Source organism: Gavialis gangeticus, unplaced genomic scaffold (genome assembly GCF_001723915.1).
Source record: "Gavialis gangeticus isolate Ggan-Ray unplaced genomic scaffold, GavGan_comp1, whole genome shotgun sequence".
NCBI classification, from domain to species: Eukaryota; Metazoa; Chordata; order Crocodylia; family Gavialidae; genus Gavialis; species Gavialis gangeticus.
The window spans coordinates 46,848,923-46,868,345 of NW_017729030.1; the positions used below are offsets into that span (position 1 = coordinate 46,848,923).

Consider the following 19,423-nt stretch of genomic DNA (forward strand, 5'->3'; position numbering starts at 1 on the left):
TTTTTTAAATTACAAAAGGAACACAGTGCATTTACTATGCAAGAAACAAAAAATTACTTTCCTCTTTATTTTATAAATTAAGCTGTATATCACTTCTGACAATCACTGAAGAGTCAGAATGGGCTGCTGATAACATTAACAGTCCAACCATTTTGCACTCTTTCCACAGAGATCCCCAAAGCAGATTAAATACTTCCAAATTTATCAAGTCAAGACCTTTGTGAATTAGGCAAATAATATATGGGAAACCCATTTCTTCAAACATACCTGCAGCTTTCTTATGGTGAGGGAAAATAGATTGTGTTCTGTAAAATTTGTTTAAAAGATCATGAACTTGAGTTTTTTAAGGCAACCCACTATCAATAGGAACGTGCTATTTACTGGTTCTGAGCACATGCTTAAATAAGACAAATCTACAAGAAGCCCTGGCTTCTTCCACAGAATATCAGCAAATCCTACACAATATACTCTCTTAGACCACACTGAGTTAAAGCATGAAAAGGATATCAAGAAAACAAAAGGTGGTTTAGAATCTAAATAAAGAAAATTAAAAAAGATTAAGTGAGGCTGCTAAATGAAGGTTGACAAGAAAGTAAAGAACCTAGAAATGGCCCAAAATCTAAATTAATACTTTTCATTACTTTTTAATGAAAATGATAATGAACACAGGGGCAACTGCAGGAGGGAGAGAATGGGAAGTACTGTGTACAAATGGAAATTACAACTGTAGGAAGGACTTAAAAAAAATTAATGTACTCAAACCACGGGGGCATGGGACAGAGGAAAGGAAGGATGAGATCAGTATTTTAGGATAGAGATTATCTAAAATGACACATTAAATTAAAAGGACTTTGATTAAAACTATCAAGTCAGGTTTTGTACTAGATTACTAAAAGTAACTAATGTAGCACATACTTCAAGGGGCAGGGGAAACAAATACCAACCTCAATAGAATGCAATGCAGCATCTAGTTACTAGAGGTAGCTGGCGCCAGACTAACCTCTTAACTCTCTAATAACTGATTTTCTAGAAAGTGGAAACATATATCTCATCTATCTGGACTTGATTTGATATGAAGCCATTTGCTATAATACCTCATGGTAATTTATCAGTCGAGCTGGAACAGATGAAGGTCTAATACCGGAATTAGGTGAGTTAGGAAAGGGCCAAAAGGAGAACAACACATGTAAGCACTGCAGTGCCAGCCACTTTGAAAAGAGCCTGGTGCTGCAACACCTGCAGTTATTTAAGCGGCAAAGTACACGTCACCACTGAGAAAATGGTGGTGGCGTACTTCTGAACTAAGACACAACCGAGGTGCGTTAGTTCAAAAGCGCACTGCTGCCATTTTCTGCGTGCTGACACACATTTTGCCACCTTTACAACTGCACGCAGATCAGTGCAGTTCACCTCAGCTCGCATGCAGAGCTGAGGTGATCTGAAGTGGCAGATCTCCACTGCATCACAGGACAGAAAAGTAGGTGTATAAATGCCCATTGGCCTGAAAGGAGAACTACCAAGGTGGAAAGAGGCTACTCGTGAGGTTTCTCAAGGATCCGTTCTGAGACTAATTTTACTCAATATTTTTATTAATAATATTGGCACAAAAATATAGACAAAGAAATGAACAATACCAGGGACTGGATGAAATAATAATATAATAGAAAGATCATACTTAAGAATTAATAAGAAATTCCATTAGAAGCTTTGAATACATCAACTGGGGACGACTGAAGAGGAGAAAGACCAGCATATACTAATTGATCACACAGTGGCTAGAAGCCATCATTGGGTTGTGCTACAAAAAGTGATAAATGTGATTTTAGGACGCACAGGGAAAGGTCTTTCCAACAGAGAGAGGGAAGTAAAAATGCCATAGTACAATGCACTTGTTTGTGCACTGTGTTTCATATAAGGTCAATCCTGGTCACCTATGTTACAAGAAATACAAAATGGAACACATGCAGAGTCTAAATTACAGGGTCTAAATGACAACATTGGCACAGAAACAACTGGTATAAGCTGAACATAACCAGATTTACACTGGGAGTTAAAAAAAAAATTGTTACAGGAGCAAGGCTGGGGATCTTTATTTTGGTGGGAGCAACGTGACAAACAAAACAACCCTTCCCATTGTATTTATCTGAATCCAAGATGACTTCAAATTAAAGACATCCCTGCAATAATTAGCTTCTATATGTGGAAAATTATAAAATTTGTTATAATTTTCTATAAATAGAATCAAATTATTGGAGGGTCACCTTAAATTAGGTCTCCCCCATGGCTGCAGTGGGGAATGCAACAGCAGGGGGGTAAACAGCTTGACCTCCACCTCTTACTCCCCTGCCCTCCTTGCCACTTACACCTTTCCCTATCCTGTGCCTGCCCCCCAGCCCCACCACCAGCACTTACCCTATGTAGCATGGTGGCCCAGCCCAAGCTAGTCAATGGCAGCAGCTCTGCCTCAGCTCCGGCCCCTGGCCCCGGTTAGGGCCAGAGCTACAGCAGCTCCCTCCCCACCCCCATCTCCCCTGAACCTACCGCCATCCCATCCATCACGACCCACCATGAGCCACCCTAGCCCAGGCAACAGCAACAGGTCTAGCTTTGATTCCAATCCTCAAATCCAGCATGAGGCTCTTTCACCCCCCTGCTAACCCCCCCCCATTGAATGGGGGGGAAAAAGCCTCGCCTTTCATTCAGATAAATATGGTAACTACTCTTAATATGGATCTTAAAACTGTCAAGTTCATGAATGGAATAATATAGTGCTGTTGCCTGCAATAGCATGGGACTGAACTCCACAATCCAAGACCAAGCCAACAGTTTATGCACCTATTGATCCCATCACTGAAGTTCTGAACAACCTTTAATGCATTTATCCTCACAGCACTCCTGTAAGGTAGAAAAGTGTTGTCCCCATCATAGGGATAGGGAAGAACTGAAGCAGAGAAACACTAAGGATGTGGACAGACATAAAGCTTAGAACATTCTAAATATACTATAATATAAATTCCGGGAGTCTAGATGTACAGGTCACTTAAGACTGGTTTAAATTTTCCTGTAACAGTTCAAAAGCACACTTTTGAAACAGTCCTCTGTGAACCAGCTCAATGTTACATGGGGACACATAGTATTCCATGTATACAATACTCCAGGAATCCCAAACTGCACCCCCCGGAAAAAAAAACCCAACCACATACACACACAGCAAGGGGCTGCTCTAAAATGCAGCCAGGACTACTGTCCAAATCCCCACTCCCAGCTTCCTATCAGATTCCACCAGATTTCACATGCACATTCATGTAATTCACATATAACACCCTTTTAATTTCAATCGACTTTAACAGAATCCCCCCCATGCTCACTGCTACTGTTTTCTGGGTCTGAATGTTCTTTTATTAATATTTAATACCATTTTAGTATTCTTCCTTGTGTTGAACTATTTTCTGCTCATTTTACAACGATTTTTTAAAAAATACTTTATTCCTATAGAAGTTTAATCTGAGGTTTACTACTAGAGGATTAACCTGAAAGCTATCATTGCAAGAGCAGGCAACAATGTTGTTCAGAAACACAAAAATTGTGTCCACTTGAAACAAGGCTATTTATTCAATCATTTTTATGTTAAACAGCACGTAGTCACTGCTAACCAACATAACTGAAGATTATATTACCTTTGGTTTTTAGTTTTCTTATTACTTGTTTAAAGCAGCTACTATAGAAATAATATATAGTTGTTTCCTACTGCAGTTAATTATCATAAAACTGTTGAGAACTTGTTGGACTAGCACATAAATTACAACATAAAGGGAAAAAGCGAGGCAAAACTTAAAACTGCGTTAATTACAGCCACTGGAAGAATTTAAAACCTAATAATAGTAAAAAATTTTCCAATTCCTCAGATGTTGCTTCCCAACTGGGTTGGTGTTTGCAGACTATAGTCTGTCTTGAAGAACTGCAGAACATGTGTGGTCAGCAGCCAGTAGACAGCAGCTTTTCATCATAATAATCAATCTGAAGGTTAGTTATTACACACTGATGGAGGATAGATTTTTTTCCTGGCTTCATGACACTTAAGTGATTTAATGTCAGCTAGATTGGAGTCACAAAATATTTTTGTATTTTTGTGATGGCAAATAAACAACAGATGGGCTTTAAATACAACTTGTAAATTCCAATGTAATTCACAAAGACCAACATTCCTACCTTCCCAACAGTGTCATAACTAATGTAACAGTTTGGACAATACCATAACTTCATTCCACCAAAGTTACACAATAGCCTATGCCAATCTACACAAAGCTTTTCATTCTTTAGTTAACTGGCATTCCCTGCTTGAAGAGAAAGCAACCAAGAATGAATCCAAGCTCCACAGTTTCAATGGGCAAATCTCCATTGGCCCATACTTCTTCCACTGGTGGTTAGATTCACATTTTAAGGATGCATTGAGTTTTCCACTTAAAATGTTTTTATTCCTTTTAGAAAGCAACATAACAGTAATTAGTGACAAACCCATCCATGGAGGAGCCCTAGAGCCCTGAGTTTCTCCCCACTATATTGCCACTTGCCCCAAGGAACAGACTGTGATTGCCCCAGTGCAACTCCTTACTCCAGCAAGCTTCAGCACCTCTACCCTTATACAGGACCCTACAGCTGCAGCAAGGGGATTTTCACCAGCCCTAGCTGGCCACCTAGGCTTTAAAAAAAAAGTTAGGACCCTTTACTGCAGGGGTGGGTAATTATTTTGGGTGGAGGGCTGCTTACTGAGTTTTGGCAAGCCATTGAGGGCTGCATGACAGGCAACCCAGGGCAGATAAATATTAATTTTCTAAATGTTTTAGGGGCCACGCGGGCCAGACAGAATGACCTGGTGGGCTACATCCAGCCCACATGCTGCATTTTGCCCACCCCTGCTTTACTGCAAAAGGGGTTAGGCCTGGAATATCACTTGCCCAGAAACCACTTGCTCTGCTGACAATCAGCAAGAAGATAAACTATACAAGCAGGTTTGAAGGCAGAAAAACAAGTGCTCCCTTATCTGGCTACATCCTAGCCTTCCTGAAAGCCCTGCAAGTATTTCCTGCCATCAGCCTTCCTGTTGGTTCTGCCAGCCCTGGCTGCTAGGACCACTGAACCTCCAAAATCTGGGATTCAAAGACCTTGATTCCATCCTAGCTAGACTTTAAAAAGCCCCCCACCCACCCTCACCCTCTCTATGAACATTACTCTATGAGGCCTTTGCAATAGAGGAATTGATTTCCCCTTTACAGGCAGACAGTGCTTGCAATACATTTAGCACATATGAGTATCTCACTTAATTATCTTTCAGTTACATCATGTAATTACAAAAGTACATTTATATCAAGTATTGTAACACATGCAGATATGACAATGAAAAACTGAGCTCAGCTTCAAAGTAACTACAACTAGAGACTATACTTCTATGGTGTTTATCTAATGTGTAGAGAATATCCACATATACCACATAGTGAACCCCAAAAGCAACTCAGTTTGGAGGTATACTCATGGCACAATTATCTGAAAAAATATGGATTCTTTCAAGGAGAACGATAAGTATATTTTACACATATAGTTAGACAAATATTTTATCTTGGCAAAATTCTAACAAATATATAACACCCTTTCCTAAAACTTTCCCAGTGAGTTTGTTACTGAAGTCTGAAAATATAATGCACTCTCAAGAGTTGCAACACTCTGGCTGGCCTGGGACTACACTGCATGCAGTACACACTCCAGGACTCATGCTGTAGAGAGCTCCTGCCACACCCTGGCTTGAGTGGGGCACCACATGAGGCTCAACTCCCACTTGGCCAGAGCAGTGGGTGTTGGATCTGGCATGTAGGGTCCAGAACAGGTCCCACAGGTCCATATGGCATGGCTCTGTGGGCCAGATCTTTGACATCCTTGTTCGAAAGCATGGATAGTCAGCATCCTACACTTTTTTGAGAAACCACCATCTAATACAACATAAAAGTACATTATGGAAGGTAAGGAGGTCTTCTAACACCTAGCGACTCAAGATTGTTTAGCTCAAAAGATTCTAGGTGTTAATCAAGGACACTCAGAATTACAGAATCATGGAAAATCAGGGTTGGAAGGGACCTCTAGGAGGTCATTCAACCATCCCCAACTACATCATCCCAGCCAAGGCTTTACCTAAGCAGGTGTTAAAATACGCTAACAATGGAGGTTCCACAACCTCTCTACGTAGCCCGTTCCAGTGCTTCGGTACCCTCCTAGTGAGAAAGATTTTCCTGATATCTAACCCAAACTTCCCTTGCTACATCTTGAGCCCATTGCTCCTTGTTCTATTATCTTTCACCACTGAGAACAGTCTAGCTTTATCCTCTTTGTAACCACTCTTCAGGTAGTTGAAAGTTGCAATTAAATCTCCCCCCAGTTATCTCTTCTCCAGACTAAATAAGCCCAGACCACTTGGTGGGGACCTCCAGGAAACTGCCTCTAAATTTCAGAGTAGTAGTGCTCAGTGTAAGGTTTAGCTTACAAGGAAGAACTTGATTAAATAAATGCATTTTATAAAACAGATTCCACAGAGAGACATCAAACTTGAAAAAGCAACTTAAAAATGTCACAGAAACATATAGATGATAATTAAATTACAATACTGTTACACTGAAAAGTTATTCAGAGAAGCTACAGAACTTTTCCAACATTTTGCTGATATAGTTAACCCTGGAAGAAGAGGCTAGGAAGTGACCAACAGAATGTAGCTTAAATCCATGTTCTTCTGTTAAAGATACAGATTTCCACCAAAACACTAAATCTGCCAATATTACAGCTCATGCATTAAAATGGTGGGGGAGAAAAATGAAGACAAATGGTGAATACATAATTCTCTCAGTTTTTAGGATCTGCACTTCTGTCCAACCAACTTAGCAACAATAAAGCATATTTTGAAACACATTCTTATTGGTTTGGTTGACATACCATAAAAAACTAGTTATTTAGAAAGTAATTGGATACTAATATAGAATTACGAATTTAAAGATAGTTATGAGAATGGCAGGCCAAAGACTTGATTAAAAACGCATGGACTTGTTATTTACAGAATTGTAGGTTCCTCATTTTGGACAATGTATGCCTATTTTCTGAATAATAAATAGGCATAAGTATTGCTTTCATGTGTAATTTTTTTTTTTATAAAACCACTATAGTCACTTGGGACTAGACATGGAACATGGAAGGAAAAAAGACAAAATAAAAAAAGAAAGTAATTTTTCCATATTTTTCAAATCAGAAAAAAAATCACAACATCTCCAGCTGAAAGCTTCTTCCTGTGCATCTCACATTTTAAGACAAAGAACTGGAGAAAGACACTCCAACTTTCTATGGAGGAAGATAAAAGAAAGTATGGGGGGCTAATATCTAATAGGGAAATAAGAACAAAAAGATGATGCAGGGAAAATTGAACTATTCAAATCAGCCAAAATAGTTTGACATGATCCTTTGACACACCCAATTTCCATCTTTGACAGGGGAACAGACTTAGTAGATAATGGCGACAAAGTAGAGTATAGTAATGCTTTTGACACAACCCCCCAGGGCAACCTCAAAAACTAAGGAAAAGTGTTCTAGATGTAGTCATAACAGGCTGGTGTAAAACCAGCTGAGAACTTCTCAAAGAGCAGAGGAGTCTCCAATGGTTAACTGGGAGGATATTCTAGGGGAGGAGAGGATTCTAGAAGGATCTCAGTAAGTCTTGGACCCAGACTTACTAAATTCTTTTGTTAATGACTTGGATAACAAAACTGAGGAACTCATTAAGGAACTTCTGTGAAAACAAGTCCTTAAAGAATGCAGCAAGTTCAAACAAAACTCAGGAAGAGACCAAATGGAGGAGGTATCTGCTTTGTAAAACAGATATATAATCCCATGTTGTAGCTGTATGAAGCCTGACAAAGGAAGACTTATCCCTCCCTAAAAAGCAGTATGATCCTATGACCATAGGAAAGTATGAGCTCACCTAGTCCAGCCCTCTGCTTAAGGCAGGATCATCCCTAACCATCCCAGCCAAATGCGTCTAACCTGCTCTTGAAATTCTCCAGCAACGGAGATTCCACAATTTTTCTAAGTAGCCTGTTCCAACACTTGATCACCATCATAGTTGGAGCATTATTCTAATCTCCAAACTAAATTTCCTCTACTGCAGTTTTAGGCCATTTTTTTCCATGTAGAATGATAGATTGAAGTGGTCACAGAGAGGGGACTGATTTCAGAAGTCTTTTGGATTCTTCTTTTAATACATTTTCCAACTAAGAATGCCTCATCTAGCTTAGTTTAAGAGAAGTCCAAAAGCAGATGTTAAACCATCTATTTCCAAAATCCATTTTCTATTTGTTAAAGAGAGTCATATTTGTTAAGAACGTTTCAGTAATTTCACATAAATGCCCCAAAGAAAAGAGAACAGGGGTGCTGAACCAGTGGATATGCATACAGATACCTTTTTCCCCCCAATGACTTGGGTTGTCTTCAGGGTGCTATGAAGAGCACCCAAAGAGAAGACATGAGATACAAATGGTGAAGATCATGAGAATAGGATTTAATACCATTTACAAGATGAAAATGTTAAATTTCGAGACAGTAACATTGTTGTTTGAAAACAAAAAATCAGCAGCCTCAACGGTCTCTCCTTATTAGTGCTAGGTGTGTTTTGCAAATGGTTAACTCTTGTTATTAGTGTTGGGTGTATTTTGCTGATGGTCACCTAATGCAGTCACAGAAATCTTGTTGCCTTTTATACCCCTTGCTAATTAAAACTCATTTTGTATCTCAACCTTCCTAATTTTATCCCTCTAAGACTGCTGATCTTTGGTACTCATCCCTACATATCTCTTTCCACCTGTTCTGATCTTTTTGTTTTCCCAGTTCTATAAAGAGCTCCCAGTGCAACCACTAAGTCTCTTCCTGTTCTTCCTTTTCAGTGCCTTTCAGTAACCAATACCTCTCCAGTGCTCAACTCCCCTCTTCTTCCCAAATACTGCCTGCCTTCATTATATCTGTTTGAAAGTGCTATGGTTAGGATGGTTCAATTGTCTAGTGTGGAGTGTGTTATATGGGCATAAAGGTTTAGCAGAGGAGGTTAACCTTTTTGGCAGGCATGCCACAAATTAAGCCTTGCACTCTTTGAGTGCCACTCCAGTTCTCTTCCCTACCCTGTCTGCTGCTTTGCTTTCTGCACCCTGCCCTGTTGTCATCAGCAATCCCTTGACTCAAGGATGATCTGTATCATGCCTCTTTGATGAGTCTTGAAGTGAAGTAAGAGTCCAGTCCTCAAGTCACAGATTCGGCTGCAGAAGTTGCACTTTTCCATGGGGGAGAGTAAGCCATAGGCTGGGATTTCTCTCCTTTTCCTTTCCCTGCTCTCTCTTCTCTGCTTCAAAGGCAAGACGCTTTACCTCAAAGTGGGCTGCCACCTGGTTGAGGCTGCAGCACCACTGGAGTTCTCCATGTCAGCATTTATGTTCTTCAGGTATGTATTCAAGCATCCTTGTAGCATTTCCTCTGACCACCACAAGATCTCAAGCCACAGCTAAGCTGGGAATAGAGCACTTGCTTTAGGAGTCAAGAGACAAGCATCTGCACACAATGCCCAATCCAGGGAATTTAGTGCTTGAGTATCACCGACTCAATGGTAATTCTGGCTGCAGAGCAAGGATGCTAGCATCTGTGCGCCGATCTTCCCATTTCATTTCATACAGAGGATTTTCCAGAGGTATTGTTGGCAGTACCTGGCCAGGCTCTTGAGATGATGAGGGTAGGTCATCTAAAGCCCTGTCACCCATGTTTCACATCCATAGAGGAGAGTGGCCATGATGAATGCATTGTAAATCTGGATCTTGGCATCTTTCGAGAGATGACAATCAAAAACGGTATGCCAAAGCCATTCCCCAAAGGAGTCACTTGCGCATCAGATCCTGTGCTGGATCTCCTCATTAACAGTCACTCTCTGGGAGAGGCAGCTCCTGAGGTAGAAGTGCTTGATTACCTCCTGGGTCTCTCTCTTAACAGTAATATGGGGTGGGGGGAGGGACAGGGAAGCTCACATTCCTGGCCTAGAGCAGGCTGATAGAGCATTTCAGTCTTCTCTCTGTTGAAAGTTCAACAGACTTCAGCAAAGAGATCCAGCCCAGGCTGGAGGTTAGGACAGCACAGGCACCAGTGTATCAAAGGATTCAAAGAATTCAGTCTTGGAGCAAAACACACCCTGGGCTGAACACAGAGTGGAAAGGGAGCTTCACAGTGCCAATCATAGAAGGGAGGCAGTCCCCCATGACAGCCAGGAGGACAGTCCAAAAAAACCCAGAGAACCATGCTGGGGCAACGAGGTGGCATCACTTGGTTTGGACAACAAAAGGATCCGCTCACAGGACCAGCGGCCAATGCCCTGTCGTGAAGCAGCCTCAGGAACTTGCTCGAGTCTTTAGGGTTTGTGAGCCTGGCCGATCTGCTGCTCTGCTTTCTGCTCCCCGCCCCCACTCCCACCCGGCCCTGCTCAGGCTAGAACCAGGGCAGAAGGAGCCAAGCCAGCCCCAGCCCTCGCTGAGGCCGCTCAACCTCGCCCTCCTTTCCCGCCCCACAGCGCGCTGCCCCGGGCCAAAGGGGGGCGCATGCGCCAGTCGGGCTGAGGAGGAACCGACTCCTTCGGGAGCCGGGGGAAGGGCCAGCCCCACGGTACGGGAGACGGGAAAGGACACGCCAGACGCACCGAGCAGCCGCCACCAGCCTCCCCGCGCGTCCGCTCACGCCCCATGCAGTTGCCTCCTCTTGCAGTCTCGGCAATGACGCCACGACCAGGCGCGTCCTTACGAGAGGAACGGGGCACTAAACCCTTGGAGCGCTTTTCTCTGCCGTCGCTCGCTGATGACGCCACGCCCAGGCGCGTCCATCAGCAACCGCGACGCGGCCTCATCTCCCTAAGCCCCTCCCCCTTCCCAAGGCGTCGCTCTTTCCTGCACCTCCTCTATGGTGAGCAGCCCTTCCTTCCCACTCCCTGCCCCCTTTCTTTCCTTCTCTATGGTGAGTGGGGGCGGCGGCCATTTTGGCCGGGTGGCAGCGCGAGCACGTTGCGCGCGTGTCTGCTGCCGAGGAACGGGGCGAGGCCACTCCCGTCCCCGCGCCCGGCTCGCAGCTTCCCGCCCTCCCTCCCGGTAAGTGCGGACAGCGGAGGGAGGGCACGAGCCCGGGGCAGGGAGCGGCGCCGCGACAGTGACAGGGGGGTTAGGCTTGGGTCCCCCCTGCCAATCACTGCCCTGGGGCGCGCTGACGCAACCATCGCATTGGAGGGGCGCTCCCCCCTTCCCCTGCCTGACACCTGCCGGATCTCCGGGGGGCGGCGGGAAGCCGCGGGGTGGACCTCGGGCTTAAGGAAGGGGGCGCGGAGGGCGAGGGGTGTCCTCATCGGCGCCTGACCCGGCCCCTGGTTTTCTCCGGTGAAAAAAAGAACCCACCGGTTCTGCCGTTTTATAGTTGTGACAGCAAATCGATGCGTGGCGGCCCTGCACAGCCGGGGCTCGGGGCAGCCTACAGCCGGATAGCAGAGTAACCTGCAGAGCAGAAGAGCAGATCGGTTTCGTAGGAATGACTTCACCCAATGATATTCCTATAGACCTTTTTATTTTTGAAAAGGAAAAGGATGCGTGTCTTTTTTCTTTTTCTTCATTATTAGGATTTTTTAGCAGGGAGAGGTCAGCATTCCTCCACCTGCCTCTTTGGCTTGATGCAAGAGGTACTTGCTTTTGGGAAAAGGCAGCTTTTTCCCCCTAATAATTTTGCTTTGTTCCAGTTGGTAAATGATTGACTTGGACTTCCAGTTCCAGGTGAGGTAAAGAAAAAACTTAATTACAAGCCCAGTGCCGAGGGTCTGGAATAGGCTCCCCCCAGAGGTGGTACGGGTTGCCCACCGTGGCAATCTTCAAAAAGCATCTTGACACCACCCATCTTGCTGGGGTCACTTCACCCCAGCAATCTTTCCTGCCCAGGTGCAGTGGGGCTGGACCTGATGATCTGTAAGGTCCCTTCCAGCCCCTAACATCTATGGAACTACAAGTCTGAAATTGTTGGGGGTGGTCCTGCTGTGAGCAGGAGGTTGGGCTTGACCTCCTGAGGTCCCTTCCATCCCTCATTTTGTATGATTCCTGCTAGCCTGGGGCTGTGGCTCCTCAGTGTAAGAGCAAAGCAAAAAGAAACAGAACACCATTGGGATGAGTTAAAAACAGGCTGTGAAATAGGAGCTTTGTGCCCAGGAGCAGCAAACAGGCAGCAGAACTAGCAGAAGAAAGGAGAGCTTGAGAGGTGGGACGCCAAGATCTTTGAAAAGGAGATGGTTGCTAACACCTGCAGGGTAAAGAGTTTAGAAGGGATCAGGTAGATGATAATGAGCCACGAAGTCAAGTGACTCCCTGGGCGCTGCCCGACTAGAAATGCCATTGCCTCTGCCAGGCAGTTGGTTTTAAACTTTGGGTGGAGCAGTAATTAAAAGGGGGGTGCAAGTGCACACAGTTGCCTGTGTATGATTGTCAGTAGGATCCTGCACATCCAGCTGTGGAGCGGCCCCAGCCCTGCTGTGGTTCAGTGATCTAGCACGCAGGGCTATGTCTGTCACCGTGGAGGGTTTGGGCATCTAGTAGCAGGGGGAGCAGCAATTAATACTGCCACTACTCCCCGGCTGCCAAATTTCCAAGCCCATGGTGATACCCTTAGAGCAGGTGACACGGTTCCACAGAGGAGATCTGGTCCATGGGCCAGAGGTCAAACCCCAGTTTTAAAGTTGAGACAACTGCATGCATCAGTCTCCTGTCAGTGAAGAGGCAGAGAGAGGAAAAATCTTTTAAATGGGTAAAGCCTTGCCAAGGGAAATGATGGGTTTTTAATTCCTCTCCCTAATGTGATGAGAATCACAAAGTAAAATGTAACCAGGGAAGGCATTTGTGTGTGCACTAGCAAGGCGTGTGAAACACTTCCCTAATTTGCGAAAAGTGGGGGGGTTTTGGTGTTATCTTTTATTGGACCAACTCTATAGGACGGGTCAAATAATGTGAAAACTATCAAATGACCTCTCTTTTTCCTAGGATTTTGCCTTTTAATAATTCAGCATGTGTTAGCTAACATGATTTTTCCCCCTAGGAGAAGACAAGGCCTCTTGCAACAAGCAGAGGGTTGGGCTTCAAATTCTAAAAGATTCTTGCTAGGCAGAGGCTGGCATGGAAAATGGACACGCCACCAAGCACCCTGTGGGAGCATCACCTTGAATAGGGCACAGCACAGCAACATTTTTATCAGTGAGGGAAATGGGCTCTAGTATTTGTGAGTGATTCATCTTTGGCAATAAATGTAATCCTCTGACATGTAAGCAAGATATTTTTCCAAGTCCCAGTTGTATATGTACTATCCTTGTTCTTCAGGCTCTTAGTCAAGAGGAGTTGACTTCTCCCTGCTCCATGCACTTGTTTTCAGTAGTTTTAATGTGTATCTTCCCTTCCCCATTACCCATTCTAAGGAAGTATTCAGGGTTAAGTGTATATTATATGGCTTCATGAATGGACATTAATATAGTTGCCTGCAAATTAAATGCACACTTGCACAGTCCTGTTTCAATACATTATTTTGCAATATGCTGCTTTCCAATAGCCAGAGATGTTTGTTCACCCTTTACCATTTTCTGTTATATGTATAGAATAGGTGAGTAGTTTCTTGCAATTAAACCCACTAATGCAACTTTGGATTTGCCTAAATACAGTTTTTTAGAACACACAGCTGTAGCTATATCAGTTTCTAAACAGATATAGTTAAAAGAGTACAAAAACTCTACAGAGCAATCATTAGTTTGTGTTTGTTCCATACTTAACTTTTAGCATGTAACAGTTCTTCTAGTCCAGCGTGTATGAACATGGAGATCTCCTTCTTCAAAAATTAACCACTTATGCTGTTCTTTTTAGTTTATAAATTATTTTGTATGGGATTGTGCTTTGAAAAATGGTCTCTCTGGCCTCGTATGGATATAGGGTTAATGAGTTTTGTTGATACATTTAATAATTGAGGCATGTTTCTTGAAGATTACTAATTTCCTCCTTTTAAAGACTGAAATATATTTAGAATCTTTTTACATTTTGCAGTTGATGGTATTGAATAGAGATGCACCGATACATTGGTCCATATTGTATCAGCACCGATAAAAGGAAAATTGACATTATCAGCAATTGGCTTTTCTTGGCTGATGAGGCCAATAATGTCACTGATAAATGCCGCGTGCATGCACGCAGCTGCAGTGTACATGCGGCCAGGAGCACAGCCCAGCAGCTTGGAGAGCAGCATCTGGCCAGTAAGTCCATGGGGGTAAAGGGGTTGGGGGGAGCAGATGGAGGCTCCCGTGGTGAGGGAGGGAGTGGAGCTATGGCAGGCACTGCGCAGCCAGGGTGGGGAACGAGACAGAGCCACGGCTCATCCAGGGGGAAGGAGGAGGGGGCCACTCCCACCGCTGCACACACCCCTGGGGGAGGCATGGGGCGGTGGTATGTGCTCTCCGGATCTGTGTGTGGAGTGAGGGCAGGCTGCCGCTGCGCACTCAGAGACAGGTCTGCACCGGCTTCTTCCCAATAGGGGGGCTGGACCCAGGCTGTGTGCAGGGCAGGTGGTGGTAGTGCTGGGAAGGGGGCATTACAGAGGGGGCTGCTGCCATCCCAAAATTCTCTGTAGCCCCCCCCCTCGCAGCCTCCCTTCCGAGTAACACTGCAGCCCGCCCTGCATGCAGCTCGCTAGGAAGAGTCTGGCGCAGCCCCAACCTTAAGAGCGCAGCAGCAGCCTGCCCTCGCCCTGCACACAGATCTGGGGGTCACGTGCCTCCTCTGGGGTTGCGCGTAGCAGCAGAAATTGCCTTCCTTCCCTGCTCCCCCCTCAAATGAGCCATGGCTCCATCCCGTGCCCTGCCCTACTCCAGCTGTGCAACACTAACCCCAGCCCCACTCCCACGCTCACTGCAGGGATATTGACCTGCCCCCCCATGCCTCTTCCCTCCCCCCACTCATTCCCCCCAACAGACCTACCAGCCTAATGCTGATCTCCAAGCTGCTAGGCTGCATATCGCCAATCAGATCGGCCATCAGTTGGCCATCAGTATCAGCCCAAAAACTCTTTATCGGTGCACACTTAGTAATGAACACTTCATCTACTTTCTACTAAGTAAATATTTGTTTTTTGTAAAGTAAATACAATATGATCAGCTCTGATAGGTCTGTCCTTTTCTTATTGCATAATTGCATAGTCCTGTCTTCATGCAGTTTTCAGTCTCCACCAACAGGTGCATATTCTATCCATTGTAATAAATATTAACCGCATTCTGTTAAGCCTTGTTAAAACTTTTCTATAAGATGTTCAATGCAATCAACTGCAGTTGGTCATATCTATTTTGTGCATCTGTAACAACTCTAGGTGTATCCAACTGCAAGCTTTTTAGATAGTAGTACCCCCACCACTGAACTATAGTATCTTGCATAAACTTTGGTAGGGTACTGTAGTTTGCTTATAATTCTGTTTTAAGAAAAATGGGGTTTTTTTGTCCATGATTTAAGGAAAAGAAGTTACATCGGTGGCTCATGAGCATTGTTCAGATATGACTAGCCACAAGCATTTTACATTCCACAGTTTTTAGGCTTGTGTTTTAGTGATCATGTTAGGGTAGATTAATTATTAGAGGAAGTGAAAAGCTTTTTACTTGAAATGAATAGTGTTGTCAGGAGTTAATTGTGGCTGGCGACAGAAGTTTTTTATCTTTCAGTCATTTAGCTATTCCCTCACCACTTCAGTCTATGGATAAACTTTCCTGAAGATCTCTTAAATGTAATTTATTTAATGGTTATGTGGTTAATGCAGTTTAAATAAAATTGCTTTCCGTTTTCCAAACCAACAAAAAAGGGCAATTCCAAATAAGTAGATGCTTATACATTCTGGTTTGCCAAAGTTCACAATAACTACAGATTATATACTTAATAGCAATTTCATGCAGTATGCTTAACTGTTCAGTTGGCTGAGAACTCCAGAGTTTGTCTTGAGACTAACCAGCCTTTATTCAAGATACTTCGGACTTTCCAGTCAAATGCAGCCAAATTAAGCAGAGACTCCTTGTGCCTGAAGAAGGGTGACTGCACCTGAAAGTTTGCCAAAAAATTTTCCCCACCTGCTCTGTTGGACAAATAAAAGATACCACATCTACTCAAAGAATCTTGCCCACCAAATTAATTTATGTGTAGTTTATATATACCCTCTTCTAAGTTTGGTGTATGAAGTATTGCTTAATGCAGGGGTGGTCAGTTGATGGCGTTCATGCCACAGGTGTCATGGACAGCTTGTGTGTGTGACATGTGGCGAACTAGGTAGGAGACAGGGAGCACAATGGCAGACAGGGCAAGTAAGCAGTAAACAGAGCAACGGTCAGACAGGAAGTACAGGGTAAGAAGCATAGCATCACATCAGGAGGTGAAGGGAATTTGAATGGCACTGGAGAAGGGTACGGGGCTAATTTGTGACACAGCTGCCAAAAAGGTTGGGTCCCACTGGATTAGTTATCTAAAGCTGTCAAACTGAAACAGAAGGTGCTATACACAACAATATCATTAGAGCATTCATTTTAAAAAGTTAAGGTTAAGCATTGGAAAGAATGTTGTCTACTATTTGAAAAACAAGCTCCAAACTACCTTAACCAAAGAGCTTGAGATCTAGAATTACTTCAAGGTACCAGCGCCATCCTTATTTCTTCCCCTGATACTGCTTAGAGAAGGGGTTGTCAAGCACTTGGGACCTGCAGAGCTGTGCCTTTGGGATACAGGGGCCCTCCATGCTCTGTGCTGTGCCACAGTCTGATGCCTGGGGCTCTGGTGGATTGGGAGTTCTGCCTATGTGGCACAGTACCATGGGCTTCAGCAGAGGGGGGGCTTTAGCTGTGCTGCAGCTGGGCAGCAACCAGATTATAATGCCCATCTGCCTGTAACCTGAACTGGTCGTTTGGCTCCTTGCCAGAAAATATTGCCACCTGTAGAGGCTATGGTCCCAGACCCCACAGAAACTGAAGATGTCTTCCCCCCCACCGCTTCAGAATATGGGACACAGGTTAGAACGTTCTATACAATATCTTCCATATGTAGTCCCCACAAAACCTTGTCCTTCTCCATACTTATGAACTTAATGTGCACCATATACACGTTACCCCATGTTTCAGTAGATCAGATCTTCTCTGTGTATAATGGCAATAAGTAGTTTAAATCCTCCCATGATGCGGTCTGAGAATTCCCTAAGATAGGCTTGTAGGGTGATGTACTATATTACCCTATAGTATTATAATTCTAGAGTATTATATTAGACTATATTTCTTTAATATGAATTAGTGACATCTTCGTCTTGGGCTGGGGGACTCTGCTAATGTTTTGTTTGAGTACTGTTTCAACAGTTTGTGGTACTAAGATTTTGAAAAACTGATAATGCATTACAAATTCTTACTGGCCTCTCTAAAATTATTGGAGTATGACTGTTGAATCAGCATTTTGAAATGGCTTTGAATTACTAATTTCTCTGCAGAGCCAAAACCACTCTATCCTTGATACTCAGCAATATTACACTGTAACTGGAAATACTTCTATATTTTCACCTGAAGGAAGATAGACGTGCAGTATAGACCCATAATTTGACCTACTTTAAAAATATTAAAGCCTTTTTTCAAGCACTAATACCATTTAAAAGAGTGGTATTTATACTCTTAATCCCAGCAAGTAATCATGACTGCCATTACTCCACTCTTTCTTCTGCTAGTAACATCTTGTAAAATATTGATGACCACATAATTCGGCCTTATTACATATTTCAGTTGGAAGGTAGTAGAAGTCCTTAAAGATGAGGTCAAGCGTGTTATCTATGAAGGGATAAGTCAAAGACTACTTTAAATCTCATACTGTTATTAGAATATATTTGTAGACAAATTGCAAGCCTGTTTGAAAAAAAACATGTAAAAGCCGTTCCTCTTTTACTTACCCAGATTTAGGATTCTTATTTGTTTTACTGTAGATGATTTCCTAGCTCTAGTGCAACATGATGTTTGTGGCTCCTTCCCAGCTTTTGATGGTTCCAACACTACCTACCACCTGTTAGAGAGAGGTCATTGGGTCACTAACAGCATAGAAAATACAGTATGTCAATGTAGCTGCTATAATTCAGATATCATTTCAACTCTTAAAATCAAAGCATCAAGCTGACTTTGATGTTCATGTAACTGATCATGCACATGCTCGCTCTGTCTTGCTCTCCACAATTTTCCTTTGACTGTTGATGAAATGCACAGTGGTATACATGGATATTCTGACAAACAGTATTCAAATCTGTGGATCACAAAAGGTTCATGCTGTCATAGTAATTGTCAGAATTATATTCATAGTCTGACTTTAATGCATTCTTGCAAGCTTAAACAAGTATACTGTAGAATGGATAAGGTGCGAACTACCATGTGGAAGTGAATTTTATGCTGACAGCAATACAGATTCCCATCCCTTAATAAGTTATACTTGTAGATAGAAGCACACTAAAAAGTGTGCACTTGAAGATTTCTTATTGGCTTTAGTTTATAGTGGAGAAAATGGTTATGAAATGGAAATGTGTGTATGTGAAGTTATTCTGCAATATTACTATATTCATACTGCCAATATTTAGTTTTTTTCCTTCAATTTGTTCAGTGGACTGTAGAAACAGTTGAGAGTAGGTTCATTTGGATATCTGTGAACTTTTGTTAGTAATTTTGGTTTGATGCAGTCTTCCATACTAATGGTAATGACTGTTTTCTTTCTCTCTCTTTTTAGACCTTGAAGTGTCTGCTTCCTCTTCCCTGAAATCACTAATTGGAATATTAAAAACTTAATTTGTGCATTATGGCTGACAAGTTAACAAGAATAGCTATTGTCAACCATGATAAATGTAAGCCAAAGAAATGCCGCCAGGAGTGCAAAAAGAGCTGTCCTGTGGTTCGAATGGGTAAGAAATACATTGAAGCATTTTAAAATATTGGAGAGAGATAAATAACGTGTGTGTTTCCCTTATGTTTCCCTTAGAAATTACTATTAGAGAATGGCTCTCTCTTCATAAATTAGGGAATTGAGAGAGGCCAAGTATCATTTAAAATGCAAATTGTGTTTAGTAATCATGCTAAGAAATATCAATTGCTGCAAGATATCTGTACAGTTTTCAGTGATAATGCCATCACCAGGAAACCTGATTTATCTACATTGAGTCTTGTATTAACATGGTTTATTTAGTTTCTTTCCTTTTTTTTTTTTTTTTTTAACAGGGAAATTATGAATAGAAGTCAAAGCACAGAGAAAAATACAATGGTTTTCTGAAACCTTTTGTT

At 42.9% G+C, this 19,423-nt stretch overlaps 2 protein-coding genes across 11 annotated transcripts in view; one reads left to right on the top strand and one right to left on the bottom strand.

The window, feature by feature from the left end:
- ANAPC10 (anaphase promoting complex subunit 10) overlaps window positions 1-10,932 on the bottom strand; it is an 86,631-nt gene extending 75,699 nt beyond the window's left edge. For 3 of the 9 annotated variants that reach the window (XM_019522153.1, XM_019522154.1, XM_019522155.1), the window contains exon 1: window positions 10,751-10,932. The gene's annotated coding sequence lies outside the window, so the exon portion shown is untranslated. Of the gene's footprint in view, window positions 1-6,529; window positions 6,539-9,197; window positions 10,478-10,750 lie in introns of those variants that run through there. The other 6 variants (XM_019522149.1, XM_019522152.1, XM_019522151.1 and 3 more) reach the window with 6 other exon arrangements.
- A 59-nt stretch (window positions 10,933-10,991) lies between these two features.
- Window positions 10,992-19,423, top strand: part of ABCE1 (ATP binding cassette subfamily E member 1) — a 30,659-nt gene continuing 22,227 nt past the window's right edge. Inside the window, exons 1-2 of one of the 2 annotated variants that reach the window (XM_019522145.1) lie at window positions 10,992-11,010; window positions 18,876-19,047. In XM_019522145.1, coding sequence (XP_019377690.1) covers window positions 18,945-19,047 — 103 coding nt within the window. In that variant the 5' untranslated portion in view covers window positions 10,992-11,010; window positions 18,876-18,944. Of the gene's footprint in view, window positions 11,011-11,067; window positions 11,193-18,875; window positions 19,048-19,423 lie in introns of those variants that run through there. The other variant, XM_019522144.1, reaches the window with a different exon arrangement.